At 51.6% G+C, this 19,529-nt stretch overlaps 5 protein-coding genes across 5 annotated transcripts; 4 read left to right on the forward strand and 1 right to left on the reverse strand.

The window, feature by feature from the left end:
• Positions 1–2,536: 2,536 nt before the first annotated feature.
• Positions 2,537–4,006, forward strand: PpBr36_00277 (uncharacterized protein; the record flags this gene model as incomplete). Its single annotated transcript, XM_029887470.1, has 1 exon — positions 2,537–4,006. The coding sequence occupies one exon, from the start codon at positions 2,537–2,539 to the stop codon at positions 4,004–4,006; it is 1,470 nt and encodes a 489-aa protein (XP_029752507.1).
• Positions 4,007–5,545: 1,539 nt separating this feature from the next.
• Positions 5,546–7,238, forward strand: PpBr36_00278 (uncharacterized protein; the record flags this gene model as incomplete). Its single annotated transcript, XM_029887471.1, has 3 exons — positions 5,546–5,605; positions 6,189–6,692; positions 6,795–7,238. The coding sequence occupies 3 exons, from the start codon at positions 5,546–5,548 to the stop codon at positions 7,236–7,238; spliced, it is 1,008 nt and encodes a 335-aa protein (XP_029752510.1).
• A 693-nt stretch (positions 7,239–7,931) lies between these two features.
• On the reverse strand, positions 7,932–9,137 carry PpBr36_00279 (uncharacterized protein; the record flags this gene model as incomplete). Its single annotated transcript, XM_029887472.1, has 1 exon — positions 7,932–9,137. One exon carries the CDS (start codon positions 9,135–9,137, stop codon positions 7,932–7,934), a length of 1,206 nt encoding a protein of 401 aa, XP_029752509.1.
• Positions 9,138–12,495: 3,358 nt separating this feature from the next.
• On the forward strand, positions 12,496–13,919 carry PpBr36_00280 (uncharacterized protein; the record flags this gene model as incomplete). Its single annotated transcript, XM_029887473.1, has 2 exons — positions 12,496–13,230; positions 13,317–13,919. 2 exons carry the CDS (start codon positions 12,496–12,498, stop codon positions 13,917–13,919), a joined length of 1,338 nt encoding a protein of 445 aa, XP_029750870.1.
• A 960-nt stretch (positions 13,920–14,879) lies between these two features.
• On the forward strand, positions 14,880–17,105 carry PpBr36_00281 (uncharacterized protein; the record flags this gene model as incomplete). The annotated part of the gene is made up of 1 exon (XM_029887474.1): positions 14,880–17,105. The coding sequence occupies one exon, from the start codon at positions 14,880–14,882 to the stop codon at positions 17,103–17,105; it is 2,226 nt and encodes a 741-aa protein (XP_029750871.1).
• Positions 17,106–19,529: the final 2,424 nt, after the last annotated feature.

Below are 19,529 nucleotides of genomic sequence, written 5' to 3' on the forward strand. Positions count from 1 at the left end.
AAACGAAAAAAAAAAAAAAAAAAAAAAAAAAAAAAAAAAAAAAAATCCAGGCAGACAGATAGGTGTAAACGTTGGCTCAGATAGAATGAAATCAAATGTCGGGTCATCCGTATTCCGTCACTACTCGCGCATCTAGACTATGGGCAAAGCAGACGCTTACGAGTACATTGGTTATCAATTAGCTCAATCAAACTCGCCGATTACTGCATGTTGACGTTGGAGTACCAAGTACCAAAAGACTCGGTTTGTAGATAAGGATCCTTGGCTACCAGACACCCGACCAAGATCATCCAGCCTCTGGTCGACTTGTGGAAATTTCGTAGGATTCCAAGGGCAACTTTTAGTACCGAATATCAAAGAACAATTCCGAGGCTGAGGACAATAGTCTAGTGAACAAGAAATTTGTTTTCTCTACCCGTTAAAGCGGCGCCCCCGGTTTAAGATTTGGTCAAGCTGCTAATAAAGATGCGCCGCGTGGCTGTTCTTCAACTGCTGACCAGGCAGGGGCTGGTTGGCTGGTTGAGGTGGCAGACAAGGGAACCGACGCCTTGGAGAGTGAGAGAAAGAAACAGAAACAGAAAAAAAAAGCGGTCCAGTGCCAGCTACAGCATGGATGACGAGGTGCTTCATGTGTACCCTAATGTGGACATTTGAATGTTGTGTACCAGACAGATTAGTGATTCGCGGGCTCCTTGAAGTCTCCCACGGCAAGTTAAGTGTTTCCAAGTAGTCTGCACCGAACTTTGTTTTGCCGTCCTTGTTGCTTCTTTATTATTTCTTTCACCCCGCTGATCATAGTTGCTGCTAGCGGGCCCTTGAAGATCTGACTTTTAGTACAGTACATATTTTCTTTAGCAAACGGCATTGCATTAGATGCCATCTAGGAACTAGTCTAGGTGCATTAAGGAACCAATCAATCACCTATCAAATCCTTTCCAATCTTGGTCGAGGAACCTAGTCGGTGCCTTGGACGCTAGCGCGTGTCCCTGTCGTGCCACCTCCAAATTCTCAAAAAGAAAACTGCTGTGCAATGTGCACCTGATGATGTGCTGATGCGCATGATTTTCTCTGGCGCCTGTGTCTAGTTGAGGCGCAATTCTGCAAATCTCGTGGTTTGCGCAGGTACGGATTTTGGTAGGAGCCAACACACACACACACACACACAAGGACGAAAAGTATCTTTGTACTTCCGCGGCGTCGTGGATTTCCATTGCTTCCCTCGCGGATTACAGGGCGACCGACAGGAAGTGGCCCCCCCGGACCCAGTTGGGATCCCAGTGTCTAGAAAATCGCAACCTCACATATGTCTGGTGCGCCTCAAACGGCTCCCCTCCCCACTTGGACCCATGCGACACTTCCTGAACGTCGTAAGTACCCCAGAGCCTGGAGACCCCCGATTTGTACCCCCTTGGACTGGACTGATTGATTGCCTTTGCTGCTACTCAAAGGGGTGCTTCGGTCCCATTCGATTGTTTCCCGTTGGATTCCTTCCCCTTTCACCAAGGTACTTACTCTCCCTCGACCTTCCCATCCGAGTCCCAAAGTCAATTATTTTGGACAACAAAGTCCCTTGGACTTTTACTGCCATCCACCTGGCCAAAACAATCTTCCGCCCATGCTAGAAATCGGACTAGTCACACTTTAAACGACTGGCTCACTCCGTCATCTTAAAAGAGGTGCCTGGTCTTGCCCATTTCAATTTGCTCTTCAACAGCCCAAGACTCCCTAGCGAAGCCACCTACATACATTCTGCTTGGCGTTTGGACCTCCTCATCTCACACGAACAGACACCAGCTTCTTCCGGCCCCTCTTGGGGAACGCACACCAGCTTTCATTGAATCTCTGTACGCTTGGCACTCCACCACACTGTCAATTGCGCCAACTCAACGAAACGGACGACCGGACCACGCGTTTGCGTCCCGCACTACGATAAAACCCAAAAGGCTAAACCTGCGGCCGATACCTTGTCACTCAACTTCCTTCGCCCGAACTAACGCAAGCTTTCGTTGTTGCGTCGTACCAACACCTCCTTGCCAACTGCTTGCTCTCGCAAACGGGCCAACCGAGCCACAACCGATATATACAGCTCCACTCTCCCGGAGTTCCAATTGAATGCTTTTATTTCACCCGAACGGTGCTGTTCCAGCAGAGCCCTAGGGAGAAGCCTAAAGAGCAACCCAAGTCACTGCTTTTGGCTTCACATAGGTACCTCCTTGGTACCGGCTGAAATATATATATTTTTTTTTTTAAATATAGTCGCCACAACATTCCCGTCTTGGACTCATGATCTCGACACCGCACGAGCTTGATTTGACTGAACCCGACGACAGACTGCATTGTGCAGTCAGCTCCGGTTATTCCAATTCGTTCTCGATACCAATCGACATATATACCACAACACATACGCTGGCAACCCGTCGTGACATCAATTCGAGCCAAGAGGTTCAGGAGGGATACACTCCCTGGTCAACTGGGACAAGATTAGCTGCTCAGAGTCGGTTTTCGGTGACTCTCCGGTGGAGATAAAACCGCCGCCATGTCGTTGGGGGTGGCTATCCAGTCGGCCGTCTTCTATGTTATAGCATGCACACCTTGTACCGGGGCGCGAGCTAGGAGCAAAGCAAAGGCGCGTGCACGGAGGGAAAGGCAGGAGAAGGATAGACTGGAGGCCGAGAACCCGGGACTATACCGTCATCCCAGTCCATTCAACACGAGCCCGCATTGGGATGAGGAGATAGCCATGGGACCATCATTGCCAAAGAAGAGCTCGAGCGGCAGAAATACATCTAGCCAACGGAGGCTTACGTCTGCTTCTTCAGGCAAGGACACCACCAGGAGTGACAGCACAATAGCCATCTCGCCATCAGTAAGTATGGCAGCGACGGCCAAACTTTCAAAATCAGCAACAATGCCGACATCGGTTCCATCCACATCAGAACATTCTCCGCCCAATCCTGGCAGCAGCTCTACCGTTGTTCCTGATGGTGACCCGAGCTTGAGCCGGACGGTATCCGAAAATTGGAACTTGAAACGGTACCAGCGTGAGGACGAAGAGCTTTGGGGGTACGACATCCCCACGAGCAACGCGGCCGATACCTCGCGACCTGGTCAGAAGATCATGGACGCCATTGCCAAGGCTGGCTCGTCAGCGGGTCGATTGTTAGATTCCACTCTACTCCTGGCCGGCAGCGGGAGTGGCAAGGACCGCAACAGCAACGGTGAGCTGCGCGAGATCACCAACGAGGATCGCCGGAATTTCTACTCGCCCTCAACCCCAACAACCACAACATTCTCCAGCTATCGTAACCCGCCTGTCAACGATTATCATCCCCCGGTTGTCAGCTCCAGCCCGGCTCACAAGGACGAAATGAGCTGGCTTCGCCAGCCTCCCCCTGCAGTCAAGATTATGGAGGCCAAGGTACCTGTTAGCCGTAGTGCCAGCTTGGCCAGCACGGTCAGCCGGAGAAGCCACTTGCCCGGATCATCCGCAAACAACCTTTCCGAGTCGGGTCTCGGGAGGGTTGTTGGTGAGCGACTGGTTGGTGCCAAGCTCCGCAACGGAGAGCAGTTCCCAACGGGAAGGACGCCCTCTTCCGGATCAGGCCCGAGAGCTGGTGGAAGGCCCCGCCGGACCACAGTCTCGTCATCGCGTTCCAAGCAGAGCCAGATGAGCTTTTCGCACGACTCATCGTCGGACGATGAGTACTCCGAGATTGAAGCTCCGCGGACCAGCCGGCGTCAACCGGCAAAGCCGTCGACGACGCCAGTTGAGGCTGTAGATGATGCGCACGACGGACACGCCAGTCAGAGGCCCAAATTGGAGACTATCGTGAGCTCGGATCTCTCGAACTTTTCAAAGCAGACCGGCCTTGTCTTGTCTCCGATTGAGAGCATCGTCGGCATCGACCCGAAAAAGGCAGACATAAGGCCGGCGACCGAGACCAAAGACATGGCCGAGCGCCCCAGCGGCCGATCCATCGACAGCGGAATGGCTCTTTCGGTATGAAGAAAGCCGTGTGATTTGTCACGGCTGATACAGTACATACATGCTTACCTTTTCTTTTTCAAATTCTTGGCCACATATTCGTCGCTCGAGATGTCCACAAAGAGCCCTTCCCTCACCTAACATTTTAGTTTCTCCTTCCGCTCCGCCACGCCATTTTATGGTACCATCTCTCACTCTTTTTATTCATCCTCCATCTCAAGTTGACAACTTTACCTTTCTTTTGTTTGCATTGGGCCGGGGTTATTTTCGTTAGGCATCCTACAGGTCAGGGACGGTCTGATCCCTGTTGTTTTGGAGTACGGAGTTTCTTTTTTTTTTCCTTTATCATCTTCTTTTCTTCCTTTTTGTCTCTTTCCAACCGGGTTTCACTGAAAGCATTTTCACAAACGAGCATGTTTTGCTACTGTTATTCTTATGGCATTTCCCTTGATGGCTGGTAGAAATTGCTGGAAAAGCGAGCGCGTCTGGATAGCGCATCAATGAATAGATATACACAAAACCTTTGTGCTATTTTTGTTTCGTGAAAAAATAAATAAACACGAAATTTCAAGATGATCTGAACCCCTTACCATTAGCACCTCCCTTAACCCTACCTAGCAGTAAACGCCTAACCTGATTTGCTGGTTTTAATCTTGGTCACAATGAACGAGTCGGACAATTCCCTGTAGGGCACTTTTGGACATGTCCAGACTTGATTCCCGTAGCTTTTGAATCCGACCAAGATCGGATGGGCTAGAACCTACCTTGGTAGCTACATTGGAAAGTTTCGGCGGTCTTGTGGTGCCGGTTACATCATGGCCAACCGAGACACGGCGAAGATTCCTGATGATGGGTGGCGCTGTTGGAAGGTTAAAACAAAAGTAGAGAAAAAAAAAAGGCGTTATTAAGCCAGAAAAGAAATCACGGGGAAAGAACAACTAACAGCTGTTGTTTTATTTCTTTGGTTCTTTTAGTTGAGACAAAAGAATCTCTGCGGTGCTAACGCGCGCGCATGCAGGAGCAAAGAACGGCCCGTCTAGAAGGAGCTGCTGTCCGCCGTCGGAGCCCGACCTGAACGTGTACGTACACACACACACACATCCCCGCATTTCCCAGTTTCTTCTGTTTCCAAACGGGCAACAAACCCCCCTTTTCCAACCAGCCATGAGATGGTTTTTTTTATCATTGGGCTTTTTTTTTCCTGGTCTCCAAAGTGACTCATTATCGTTTTATCTTTTTTCTTTCTTCTTTTTTTTTTTGAGTCCCATGTTTTGCTTTTGATTAACTTGCCCCCTGGGGCCAACGGTTTAGCTTTCCAAATCTCAACCACAGAAAGGTGTGCTGCGGGACAATTATAAACCCACCGAACGCCTTCAAAGTTCATCTTGGTCTACTCCGAACGTCGAGGTCCGGTTTTTTTTTTCCTTATTGTTATTATTACAAACCCATTGGTCCAACGACTTGCCGAAAAATCGGAGCCTGGGGCGGGTTTGCTGGATTTGGATAGACTGTAGGTCGTGAGCGCATCACCAGCAATAACAAAACGGACAACTCGTCGCGATGGGGTCCTCGGGATCTCTTGACCCCGATGAGCTCACGGTGGTTGTCACTGGCTTTGGGGTATGTTGATTTTTTGTCGCTTCCCCCTCTTCCCAACGCGCACCACCCGAGAGGATGCAATTGACTTTCTCTCATTCTGGGTGATAGAGCTGCTTGCTACACATTCGGACTTTTGTCTTTTTATTTGTCCCCCTTTTTTTCCTGACAAGAAAGGAGTAGGGTTGGATACTTGGCGTTTGTTTTATGGGTGTCGTTGGCATCTAGTCTAGTCTAGATAAGACTATTGACTTGTCATTGGTGTCTGTGCCTGGATGTTGGCTCCCGTTCTCGAGGCCAAGTGGCCAGCGTTATAACGCTTGCTCGCACGTGCTCGCCGAGATGCTCTCACAAGCGTCGCGTCTCTTGAGGGGGCGCATGTGAAGGGAGCCTGGGAAATTTCATCCCAGTTATTAGACAAGGCTTATTATTCCCGCGATTTCCCCCCCTCCCCCGTTCTCTCTTACTCTACTTTGATTGTTCTTCTCCTGGACAAAAAAGGGGACGGGTTTCCAAATCCCTCACAAGCAAAATTGACCCACCTCCTAACCATGCATGCACATATCCTTCTGACAACAACCCTTTTGGGTACACCTGTTCTCTATAGCCCTTCAGAGAGGAATACCCCGTAAATCCAGCATGGGAGATCACGCGTCTCCTCCCAGACTACCTCCCGCCGCCGCCGGGCAAAACGGCCATGCAGCACCGGAGGTCCGACGATGACGCCCCGACGCTCCCGCCGGTGCGGATCCAAAAGTACCCATCGCCCATCCGCGTTAACTACCAGACGGTCCGCGAGCTGGTCCCGACGCTCTGGGGCGACAAGCCCGGGGATCAGCCAGCAGCGGCGGCGGAGCAGCAGGCAGGAGGCACGCCAAAGATCGATCTGATGATCCACATCGGCATGGCCGGCCCCCGTCGCTACCATTCCATTGAGCGCCGTGGCCACCGCGATGGATACCGTGGCTTGGACGTCGATGGCTTGCCGTTGGCGGACGAGGAGCGCCACGCCCGCGAAGGCGACAAGTGGATCTGGCATGGGCTGCCTAATGAGATCGAGACTGATCTGTTGCTGGATGATGTGCTGGACCGGTGGAAGGGTTATGTGCCTGTAGGTTTTGTGAAACTCGTTTTTTTTTTCTCTCTCTCTCTCTTCCCTTCGTCCTGTGTTGAAGAAACCCACAGTCCCTGTCTAATTCTTCTCCGATCATAGTGGGACGCCGACGTACGAATATCAGAGGACGCCGGCCGCTACCTCTGCGACTTCATCTACTACAGCTCGCTGGCACACCTATACCGCAAGGGCGACCACAGGCGGGTCGTGTTCCTGCACGTGCCCGTCGACGTGACGGACGAGGCGCTGCGCAAGGGCGTCGACCTGACGTTGCAGCTGATCAGGTCCGCGCTCGAGAGCGAGAGGAGCAGCCTCGCGGCTGAGAGGAGGGAAAAGAGGGCCAGGAAGAAGGAAGACGACGAGAGGCTGCGCGCGCTGCACGACCAGCAGCTGCGCGCCCAGTGGCAGCGGGACCAGGAGCTCAGGGAGCAGAGGCAGCGGGAGCGGGATGCGGCGCAGAAGCAGGCCATGGAAGGAGGGGATGGCGCCAAGGATCAGCTTTGGTATGTTGATCAGCCCGAGAATGAGGGGGCGAAGCAATGAGGCTGGCCCTTTGGCTGCTGAAATCTGGCGAGCATCTTGTATAGCAAATGAGGTTTTTGAAATGAGGAATAGCCATGGGTTCAATTTCTTTTTTTTTTTTTTTTTTTTTTTTTCCCGTTTCGCATATGTTGGTTCATGCAAGTCATCATTTGAGGTTGATGTTTCATTTTCTATTGTACGTATTTTTACTTTGTACAAAAGATTACATATTGGGAGCAAGGGCGTGTTTCTTCATCTTCTCCCAGTTTTCTCTTGAGGTGTTTTGGCCTTGATGCAAAATCGAGTCTCGTAAAAGAGAGATCAAAAGATACAGGCTTGATGGGGTATAGGGGTTTTGACATAGGAAAAAGTAAAGGAAGACCATGAGAAGTGGTGACTAGTTCTTTCAGAAACGAAGCCTACCCTGCCATCTCAGTGTCGTTGCGTTGCTTTTGTGCATGCGTATGTATGCGTGTGTGGGTATCATTATATCATAGCTATCGTACACAGCTTGGCAGGGATAAAACGTCAGTGCGTTGCACCGGACTCAAATTGCCTGAAAGAGTACAGGGAACGCCAACAAACTTTTACATCGTGACGTCCTGGACTTGCGCGGGGAGAGAGAGAGAGAGAGAGAGAGAGAGAGAGAGAGAGAGAGAGAGAGAGAGAGAGAGAAAAAAAAAAGAAAAAAAAAGACAAGCACCAGGCCTAGCTTCAAAAGAAGCTCGTCGTGGCAGGGTCGTTTGGCGTCGGCGGTATCGTCGGCAGGGTACTTTGCAGCCGAGCAGAAGAGAACCTAACGGGCTTGAAGCCCAAGTCCGACCGCGATCGGTGTCGCGTGGCGGTCATGGCGACGCCGAGGGTCGCATTCTCGTCGTCGTCGTCGTGTGGCGGCGGCGTGGTGCAGTCCGACGAGACGCTGGCGCCCGAGTTGGTGTCGCGCGAAAAAGACCGCGTGTGCGACTTTACGGGACAAGGGGAGCTGCTGATGGGCATGACCATGACCGAGTGTCGCGAGGACTCGTCGCCCTTTGCGTGCGGGCACTGACCCTGGCCGACCGAGGCGCGGTGGCTGTGGAAGGAACACATGCGGAAGCCAAAGTTGCGCTCGTCGTTGCGCAGGCAGTTTGTCGGGATGCGGAGCTGCGGGTTCTTGATGCAGACGCTGCTGCGCGAGCCGGCCATCTTGCGCAGGTGCGCCGTGTAGTCGTCGTGGAAGTCGGGGAACCTGTTCATGAGGTGTTGGAACTGTGACACGATGGCCTCGGCGGCGGCGTCGCGGTCATCCTGGTACATGAGTTCGTTGTTGTCGTCATCGTCGCCGTTGCACCTTCCCGAGGATCCGCCAGAGGAGAGGGTCCAAGCTACCATGGCGACGGCCCACTTGCGCAGCCTGAAGGCCTCGGCGAGCCGGCGCTCATAGAGGGAGCGGACGAATCGTGGTGAGACGTCCCAGTCCAGGCGGAGATACAGATCCTGGATGGCGTCCATGGAGGCGTCTTGTAGGGCGGGCAGGTCGACGGCAGCGGCGAACAGATGGAGATGTACCAGTGCCCACCTGAGGCCACGAAGACGAGCAGATCCGGCCTCGTGGTCCCCCGTGTCGGCCTCAGCAGCCACTATAGCCGACAAGGCACGGTCGACTGCGGAACCAAATGTCTGGCGATGGTAGAGCCAGAGGACGAAGAGGTCAAACATCTCGGGTGATTCTGCAGAGAACCACAGCACCGTGGTCTTACTGTTGGCCGAGCCGGTCAGACCGTCGGGGATCGCAGCCAGACTCTCGCGGAAGAAGCTGCTCGTCGAACAGAGCAACTTCTTGTGGATGTCGAAGCTCTTTTTATGTGGGCCGACCAGCACTCGCACCATCTCGGTGCCCAGCGAGCCAGTCGGCTCCGAAGTTGACTTGCGATGCGGCATTATATGGAGAACTATACGGACAGAAGGTATATATATATGACTACTAACCCGGGGTAATGGGGTCAGGAGAAAGGGAAAAGGGGTGGGCACTTGATATATGCTCAAGCTCTCACCAGGAGATATGATGGTGAAAAGGGGTGTCGAACTGAACAGAGCGGCTCAGCCGTTCTTGTTAAGGTTCGTGAGAGCGAGTGTAGAGAAAGGAAGTGGAGGTCAAGGTGAAGATCAGGGGATGCACGTGTGGACCGGACTCCCTCGGAATCACAGCCACTTACTTTTGCATGTCAAAACGTCACGACTCAAAAAGGTCGAGAGGAGAAGAAAAAGAAGCAGCCGACAGTCAGAATAATAAAATAGGAACTAACAGCCAAGATTCACTCACTCTACCCCGGTAGAAGCAACGCGATAACCCGCTCGCCAGAGAGAAAGAAAAAAAAAAAAAAAGTCAGGATAATCCACCCTTTTCCTCCACACCTCTCCGTCATCCTTGTGCCTCGTCTACTATGTATGTAGAGACGGGATCGAGTCCCCCTTAGTTATCTCGATTAATCCCGGACAATGTTTCGTCGTGCTGCAGCAGACAAGGGGGTTTGGGTGGTAGCGTCACATTCAGCCCCGGCCAGTTGGGTTTTAGCCCATGTCTGCTTGCGCGGGATGACACATGGCCGACGGTTTTCTTCTTCGTCCCTTTCTTATTTTTTATTTTTTTTTCTCTTTTTCTTTCTTCTGGGACTTTTTAGGCTCGTGGGTCCTCCTCCTGCTCCTTCCTACCTGCCGGGGGTGGCTTCGCCTAGCCTCTTCCTTCCTTGTTGGCTTTTCGCTTTGCATCGAAATGTAAGCCAACTTACAGTACTGTAACCGCAAAACCCTAACCCTCCCTCGTCTCGATCAACATGTCTCTTTGCACACGAGAACTTGAGACACGCCATCCCCACCATCACATCCTCCCCATCCTCATCACACTGTACACGGAAACATGATACCAATTCGTGCCTTGTTGTTTGAGTCGACGGGATATTTGGGAAGCGCCTGCCGTCGTGTCAGTGATAGAGGGATTCGACACGCAGGCACGCAACAGAGGAGCTTTAGGTGAGCCGTTATCCGAGCCTTGGCGACGCCAAGCACACTCGCGATGGCTGCACAATTTTTTAATCTCTCTATTCCCCGCTTACATGTCAGAGCATCACAACATTCATTTCCAGGTGAGATTTTATCCACATCTTTATGGAGAGGAAGATAACGGCTAGACTAGAGGAAGTCTATGTCAAAAGGGATAATCGCTGGTTGCGCGTTAGCTCCCTCGCAGCTTCGGATCCAGTCCCGCATCCCGTACCATGGTGAATATCGCCGATCGGCGGTCATCTTTTTTTGGCCAAGCATTTTTTTTTTTTGGCGTTTCATTCCAAAACCACCCCGCCTAGCCTGTTCTTGTTTTTTTTTTTTTTAACCCTTCACCTTGACGAGTTTGGTCTCATGTCATGTATGTTTGTGTGACAACCTGACGAGGTGGAAAGCGGGGTTTTCTTTCGCTACCATCCAGTCTCAGCTAGATTTGTTCTCGAAGGGCATTCCATCAAACCAGACGAGTGGGGGTTGCCCTCACTGCGTCCGTAAATCTATGCAAAACAAAGCAATCATGGCAGCACCTATGATCCCGAATCCTGGGAGCGTTTTGTTTTTGTTTGTTTTGTACCTGATTATTATTATTTTTTTGTTTCGTTATGGGGGGGTTCTTGCCACAACATGGGACGAAAACATTCCGTCTGAAGTTCTGTTTTTGTTTCTCGGGTGGTTTTCCAATGCAGAAAAAGCTTTGACCAGTTCTTCTTTTCTTTTTCTCTCTGTTTATTTCAGCCGCTAATCCCTTAGGACACGGTGCCAGGTGCATGAGCACCTCAGACGAGATTGGCTTAGCGACTGCTGCGCTGTGTGACGGCTGAACCGCCTGTCAAAAGTCTGTGCGATGCTGCTCGCGGTTTACTACCGAAATATATTTTTGGTACTACTGTAGTACTGTAGGAGCTGAGCTAGTCTTTTTGAAGGGTGGATCATAATAGGCAGCAAAAGTTGCTTGGTAGGTTGCATTGTCAAGGCCTTGTTTGGCCTCGGTTCCAGAAGTCGCGAGAACTGATATGCCGAACCACGGATTGCACGGAAAAAAGCCCACAGCTTCAAGAAGCCTCTCAAAAGGCGTCCGGTTCTGATTCCAAGTTTCTGGACCCAGATTCTTTCGTCAATGGCCGGGTTCAATTGAGTCCAGATTGAGGCCTATTTTGGTTCTACTACCAAGTACCGCCTCACAGAGTACGCTTTGAATACAAACTATGAAGTAAGTATACCATTCCAATATATGCTGTGCCTTGCGTGTGTGGATGCCGCCGTGGGACCTCTCCAAGCGTGACAGGAACCAAAACATCGGCTTGTTTTTGATGTGATTGGTACCTTACCTGGATAAGACGGCAATGTGACGTTTGTTCGCTGGAGTGCATTTTCGGCTTCACCCAAGTCAACATTCCTTCCGGTCTCGCCGGCGCAGATAAACTCGGAATAAATGTTGCGCAAGTTGTATATTTTACTTTGGAGATTCACAGAGCTATATGCATCTCCTAAACTCGGCCATCCTTTGCCAACTGTTCATGAAATTAAGGACCTGTCTGGTGCTTACTGTGCCCATGCATGATTCAATTCAATTGAATCCAGCTTCTTGCTCGCCCTTGCAGCCAGCAGCCTACGCAGTATTTGTGATAGGTGCGTGTTCATGCATGGTGGGGTTTAATTTGTCAGCTATGCCCCATTGTTTGCCGAATTAAGTGCGATGCGTTGAACGACTGCACATACATACGATATGTGACGTCTAATTACCTTTTGCATTTCGATGCGTTTCGTTTTAGATCTTTTGTAGGCCTAGACTCTAGCCTAAGTTGTTGCCGTCATCACGTCAACATTATCTAACCTAGTCCGTAGAGCGCCCATGGAAAATTGGAACGGGCAAATGTTGTCCCCCAAAACTGACACTTGCCACACAACCAAACGTATTATGGATCAAGCTATGGTGCAACGATGATCAATCTTTGGTATTTGTAAGAACCCTTCTAGTCATTCCACATTACGCCCAACGCAAAAGTAGAACCAGTGCAAGGCCACCAATGACATGTAAAAATAAAAATAAAATAAAATAAAAAGGTTTGAATATAAAACTTGTCGCAATCGCACCTCTTCCCTAACCCAAAGGCTTGACTTCAAAAGTCATTAATCATAACAACACAAGTAGATCAATCACCAGACCCACTTTGCCAAACCCCTCCTTCTCTAAACCCTTCAGACTTTCAAACGCCAAACAAGTGCAACTCTAGACATCATGGGCAGCATCGCAATAGAAAAGAAGACTCTGAGTAAACCGGCCGCCGGGGTGCCTTTCTACACCCCTGCACAGGAGCCGCCGGCGGGGACCGCTCTGAAGAACCAGGATGCCGTCCCAACCCTGTTCAAGCCTCTCAAGATCCGGGGCGTCGAGCTCTCCAATCGCTTTGGCGTCTCGCCCATGTGCACCTACTCTGCCGACTATGGCCACCTCACCGACTTCCACCTGGTCCATCTCGGGCAGTTCGCCCTGCACGGCACAGCCCTGACCATCGTCGAGGCCACGTCCGTCACCCCCAACGGGCGCATCTCGCCCGAGGACAGCGGCCTGTGGCAGGACAGCCAGATCGCACCCCTGAGACGCATCGTCGACTTCGTCCACAGCCAGGGCCAAAAGATCGGCATCCAGCTCGCCCACGCCGGCCGCAAGGCCAGCACGAAGGCTCCGTGGCACGACTCTTCAACCCCTAGCGGAGAGTACAAGGCGAGGGAGGGTGACCAGGTCGTCGGTCCCGAGTTTGGCGGCTGGCCGGATGACGTCTGGGCCCCGAGCGCGATCCCGTTCTCGGAGGACTTTCCGAACCCCAAGGAGATGACCATCGAGGAGATTGAGGGACTAGTTGCTAGCTTCGCTGACGCCGCAAAACGTGCCGTCCAAGCCGGCGTCGACATCATCGAGATCCACGGCGCTCACGGTTACCTAATCACCGAGTTCCTTTCGCCGCTATCAAACGTAAGTGATATATTTCTTAGCGTGACGTTCAGCGCACCATGTCCTCTAGCCGTTCTTTATTAACACTACATTTTCCCGGTTTGCAGAAACGGACAGACAAGTACGGCGGCAGCTTCGAGAACCGCATCCGGGTCCTCGTAGACGTGATCAAGGCCGTTCGGGCAGTGATTCCCGAGCAAATGCCCCTCTTCGTCCGAATCTCGGCGACCGAGTGGATGGAGTACGCCGGCGAGCCGAGCTGGGATCTCGAGCAGAGCACACAGCTCGCCAAGCTCCTCCCGGACCTGGGCGTAGATCTGCTCGACGTCAGCTCGGGTGGAAACACGGTGACGCAAAAGATCGAGCTCACGCCGTACTACCAGATCGACCTCGCGGCCAAGATCCGCGAGGCCGTTGGCGACAGGCTGCTCATCGCCGCGGTCGGCAACATCAACACGGCCGACATTGCGCACGATGTCGTGGAGGAGAAGGGCACCGCGAAGGTGGGTGATGCCAAACAGACTCACGACACGATCGAGGTTGTGAGCGAGTCACATGGCGGCAAGACCAAGGCGGACCTGGTCCTCATTGCTCGCCAGTACCTGCGTGAGCCCGAGTTCGTGTTCAGGACGGCGCACAACCTCGGCGTCAATGTGCAGTGGCCGCACCAGTATCACAGGGCAGTTTGGCGCAAGGGTACAAGGATTTAGAACGGGGCGTGTAGAAGACGGGGAGCTCCGACTGAATGATTAAGAAGGGGGATGGAATAAAACGATAAAGCCTCAAACAGAGAGACATCAAAAGAAATAGACAGGGGCGGGAAAGTGATGTTTTGGATTCTATAGACTATGAACATATTAATAAGCCTCCCTTGTACCTGTTGACGAGAAAACTCCAGATGGCAAAGCCTGTAGCCTCAAGCCTGGAAAACGCTTTCGGACGACCTCACTGAATCTAGAACCGCCCGAAATTACCTTGCTTGCTAACGATTGTTTGTTTGGCATGGGGTTTTTTGAGTTTGCTCGTTTGGTCCCTTGTTTCCTTCGATACCTAATCACAATGCATTTCCAGACCCGTCTGAACCCTGCTGACCCCGTGTTTGCTCGGAAATCCAACAAAGGGGTACTCTGCAAAGAAAAAAAAAAAACAATCAGATCAAGCTTTGATGGTGCATAGCGCTCTTGGTATCAATTGAGCTTTTTTTTTTTCTTTTTTTTTTTCTGTGGCGATTTTCTGTTTCGGTTGGACCCTGTTGAGGCAGCTGCGACTGACGATTTTACTTCTTCTTTTCTTCTCTCTTTTAAACTTTACCCTCGCAGCTTCACCGCACGTGCCCTGCGGCCATTACCCAATTGCGCTACTACCACTATCCTCGACTACCTCAGGATTGCCTTGCAAGACGCAACGCCCATTTTCAGATTGACATTCAGGGCCAGTGTTAGTTGATTGCACACGGATTTGAGCTTACACCAGGATCGCGTGCGAACCACCGCCCGTCTGTACCTGGATTTCCTCGTATCCACTTGTCGGCGTCACAACGTGCGCCATCGTCGGAGGTTCTGGCGGGCAAGGGGGGGCCTCGCCAGATCCTTTTGGGAACCTTAGACCCTTTCAACCCTAACCCAAATGAGAGTCCTCAACATCTCCTAGGTTCCTGGTAAACAATCATCATGCCTCGGGCCGCTCAGCAACAGGCGCCTTCTCCGCCTGCCGTCCAACAGCGGCCTGTCAGGAACCGCAAGATCAAGCAGAAGGGATACGAGTTTGAAGTCCTTAGTAAGGTACAGAGCTCCAATTGTGAGGACCACCGGGCTGAGACAACAACCGCCAATCCTGCCCCCCTGGTGAAGCACAAGCCACTCGCCCTGGCCGTGCCAACCCCGAAACGAAAGCGACGCCATGCATTGTTTCTGGGCCAGGCCTCGAAATCCGGCTCGTCGTACTCTTTCACTCCTGGGAAGAAGAGGAAGCATGAGCTGCAGAGTCAGAAATCCGGCAGGCCTCGCAGGTTGCCAGCTGCAGCCGACCCGATGCCGGACCCCTCCACCTCTGCTCCAGTAGACCCTGCTTCAGACCCAGTACCAGCTACTACCGATGAGGCAACTGAACCGGCCCAGCTAGTAATAAGGCGCCCTGGTCGGCCTCTCAAAGTCCGTCCTCCTCGAGGTGACGCTGCAAGTCTGGGGGGCCTCAAGGCTCCTGTAGCACAGGAATCAGCAAAGTCGTCAAGGCATCTACGGGCTGAACAGCGAGCGCAACAGCGAGCTAAGCGGGAGGTGGTTGTGCAAGAAGATGATCTAGTTGACACCACTCGGCAAACCGACGTGGCACTGGAAGGTCAGAGACGTCCTACGAGGAGAACTAGGACGGATCGAGACGGCAACAAGCAAGATAGCCAGCGTCCCGATCCCCTGACTCACCCAGACAGCAACCGAGATGATTTCTTAGGCCAGAGGAAAAGGCAGCGGTTGGTTGTGAACATTGACAGCGCACCAGGGCCAAAGGCAACGCCTACTATATCGGATAAGCCAATACCCGAGAACGGCCAGCAAGTACTTCATGACGGAAACATGTTCAGTAAGGAAGACTCGCCGCAGAATCTGACCAAACTGGATCACACGTCTCCATTTGTTCGTGCACTGCAAAGAAGACCTCATCTCGCCCGCTTCCTGACGCACAACCAGTCAGTTGCAGCCTTACCATACCCAGGCAAAATGAACATCTCCACGACTCAAACCTTTCGTGATAGCACCAAACCAAGCAGAAATGGCGCCTCACATACAAATGGTCGTACTAGTGGTCATACCCATTCCATAGACTACTTGCAGCAGCTGGATTTCAATGCTGAGGACCTCTTACCTGATCCAATGCTCTCCCATGTGGTCTGGATCGCTCAAGACAACGCCTGGAACCCAAGACGAGAGCAGCAACTGAGGCTCAGTATTGGCAACTGGGCTGCGAACGCGGCAAGTGCAGCAAAAGGCAACGATGCCGAGCTATGGATGTGGCGTCTCATGATTCACTTCTTCAAGGCCATGCCACACGAACTCTGGAGGTACGGACTTCGTCCACATCGTAGCGAATGCTGGGCGACTGGAGCCGTGACGGGTTCGAAGCCCAGCGAACAAGCTTACAATCCTAGTTATGACTTTTGTCTCGAGCTAGGAATTCTTCTCTGTCACCCAGTCTGGAACGGCGATCTTATGAAACTGCGCTTCGCTCTACAAACAGCCATCTGCAGCCGTATCAAGGACCACGAGCCCCCAGTCGCTGGCCTGGACGGTCGTATGATTGCTTCTACCAAGCGAATCACCGACATGCTTGTTGGCTCTTGCAGGAAGATGGCGCCTGAGAAGGAGCTGGAACTGATGTGCAAGATCCAATCGCAGTATTACCATTGTGGTGGTATCAAGTCGGACCAAGACATCCAATGGCTGACCTCCAAGCTAGCTAGCTCGAAAAGAGGCAGCTGCATACCCACTACTGAGGAGGAACGTCTGCTTTTCTTCTTGCGCACATCCGACATGGAGGCGCTTCGCGAGGTTCTGGACGCGCAGGAATCTCATGGCCAGGCGAAATGGCGGCCTGCGGTCGAGTACTGTCGTATTTTTGCTGAAACACCGGCCGGCATGGCTCTGACAGGCGAGCCAACACAGCCTCCAGACCGGATGGTTTTAGTCCCGGCCGACCATTTGACCCTCGCACGCTGGAAGACGGAGTGCTTCATCGCCGAGAGGCGTGAGCGACTGATCCGGGAGGAGGCCCTCCCCACCTTTGCAATGCTTTTCGACATCCCCCGTGGCGATCCCCAGCCGTATCACGTCTTTAGTGGGGGAGAATTTTCGGAAGCACAGCAGAGGATTGTCACTGGCACTGTAACCCTGCCGGAGAAATGAGAATTACGCAAATATTTCTAGTTTCAATACCAAAGCGGCAGAGAATTGGTCTATACTGCTTGAAATCTGGCTCAAGTCTATCACGACGTTGACAAGGTGACTTTTCGGGGGATCTAAATTCACGAACATGCTCATCAGGTGTCGCAAAGTGGCGACTGTCGAGCAAGTTGACGTTGGCGTTGCAAGAAACATAATCCCGTTCTGCACCGGTAGTCTGGTTGAGTGGCGTCGGCATTCATAAGACTTACTTGTTATATTTGGCATCTGGAAGATTGGAGCCTTTAAGCGTGGCTTTAGACAATAGTGCTCAGCTGGCTGTATGACTTGTGTACATGTATCCAAGGCGAATATAAAGATTGATATGAAATCCAGATGGGTTGCTCTCACAAACCCACTCCTTGTGGTATGAATTTGAGATGACCCTAGAATTTGCTCTTGACTATCCAGATGTTCACATAACCAAAGAGGCTATAGTCGCCTGCCGGTACGCCGTCTATGGGTATATTGTATCATCATCTCAGAGATCCATAACCACATACTCTTCACTATATTGATTTTACAACCCCAACAGATATTGCCTTTTTTTTCTCTTTCGAAAAAAAAGCTCATCACGCTACGTTGGTTATTGCTACCGCGGCGGCTAATGCCAAGAGATATTATGCCTGTGGCTTGGTTGTCGAGCTCCTGGAGGATCGGGAGTAAGCAGGCCTTGACGTGACGCTGAGGTAAAGTCGACTGAGAAACACAACTCAATCGATCCCATGCAAAATTTTTTTTTCATCCCCCCTCGAGAATGGGCAGCATCGGGTATCTGCTAATAGCAGCCCAACATGAGATTTACAGTTCGCGAAATACAAAGAGATTGCCCGTTTCGCTGTCGGGGGGTTTTCATGTACCTCGGGACTCCGATATGAAGTAGCGAGGAGATGCCGACGCGATCCATAGCCAAAAGCGCCTTGTTTGTTTCTTTTTCATTTTCTCGGGGCAGCGAATGCCGAATCGAGCAGTCTGGAACCATCATTCTTCGATATGCAACCATAACCTAATCTAGCCGTTGTTCACAGCACACCACTGGGCTGCAACCGAGTTTNNCCCCCACCCCTTGTTCTTGACCGTTTGTACTAAAAGTCACGATGTGCTTGACATCTATTTTTGGGAACAAAACTGCTGTAGAGACCAGGAATCATACATTCGGTCTAGGAAGGTGTTTTTTTTATTTTCATTTTATGTTCTTTTTCGTTTCGATGTTCGAGAACAAACAAGAAGACCAGTCTTGGCTTTGTGTCATTAGAGTTTGGAGCGGGAACTTGAAGACCAACCCAAGGCTGAGAAGCAAAAGCATGGCCCAAGGATGGCTTCTGCTTAAGTTCTTAATATATTATTACTCTCTTTAGGCGAATCCGAACCTGACCAGTATGATGTTGCTCAGGACTCAGTCAGAAACCTGAAGTCAACCCACTTCGTCTAGGTAAAGGATGAGCAGGTTGAAAGCCATCCATGTTTTTGGTTGGTTAATCATACATCAAAAAACCTCGAACATCGGCCACTAATACCTTAGATATCTGTTGTCGATCCCCTAGGAGTCGCCGAGAGGCTGATGCACGTGACTCGTCTCGTCGGTGGCAATATTATGGAGAAGGAGAAGGAGCAGGAGGGCCAAAAGTAACCCATAGATTGCGCTCCGCCCCGGTGATAGGTCAGGACCTAGACATAACTACCCATACAGAGAGGCAGGTGGGTTGGTAGTATCTGCTGCTGGTGTGAGCAGTATTGCTCAACCCTGGACGGAATACCTGACAAACCGGTGAAAATTATAACCTCCCAAGCCTCCGTAGCTTATCGGCGATCAGGAAAACTAGTCGACCACGGATGTGCCTGAGACTGCTGACGTGGACATAAGGCGGAATTTGTTGTGAGTTGTTGACAAATATCACATGTAACCCCGTCGTTGATTGATATACAGTGGGAGGCTGACGTTCAAAAAGAACGCCTCAAAATCAAAAAGACCCCCAAATCGGAGGTTTAGGGAGAACGGGCCAGGGCAAACACACACGGATTCGCGGTTTGGGACGGGGAGGGGCGTGTCTGAACGGAATGGACCAGTAAGAGCAGATGAAACGTAAAAAACGCCTGTTCTCTCCCTCTCTCCCTCCCTCTCTCTCTCTCTCTCTTTGTGCGATTGCGCTAGACCCGCGCAATTGGGCAGAGAGGTTTCGCCAAGGGGCTAATGCAGCCGTATACTGGGGAACAGGGGCGATGGTTGCTTGGGTCGTTGGAGAAAAAAGTGCATTTTGTATGGGAAAAGGCGGAAAACAGGGGTTTTTGCACCCTTGCAGCACCTGCTGTGGTGCTGTCACGCCTGCCGGGTCGAGTGTCTGGTGAGTAGCCACTTGGTAGGTAGGACGGGCTTGGGTGGAAGGGGTG

Source organism: Pyricularia pennisetigena, chromosome 2, assembly GCF_004337985.1.
Source record: "Pyricularia pennisetigena strain Br36 chromosome 2, whole genome shotgun sequence".
Taxonomy (NCBI): Eukaryota; Fungi; Ascomycota; class Sordariomycetes; order Magnaporthales; family Pyriculariaceae; genus Pyricularia; species Pyricularia pennisetigena.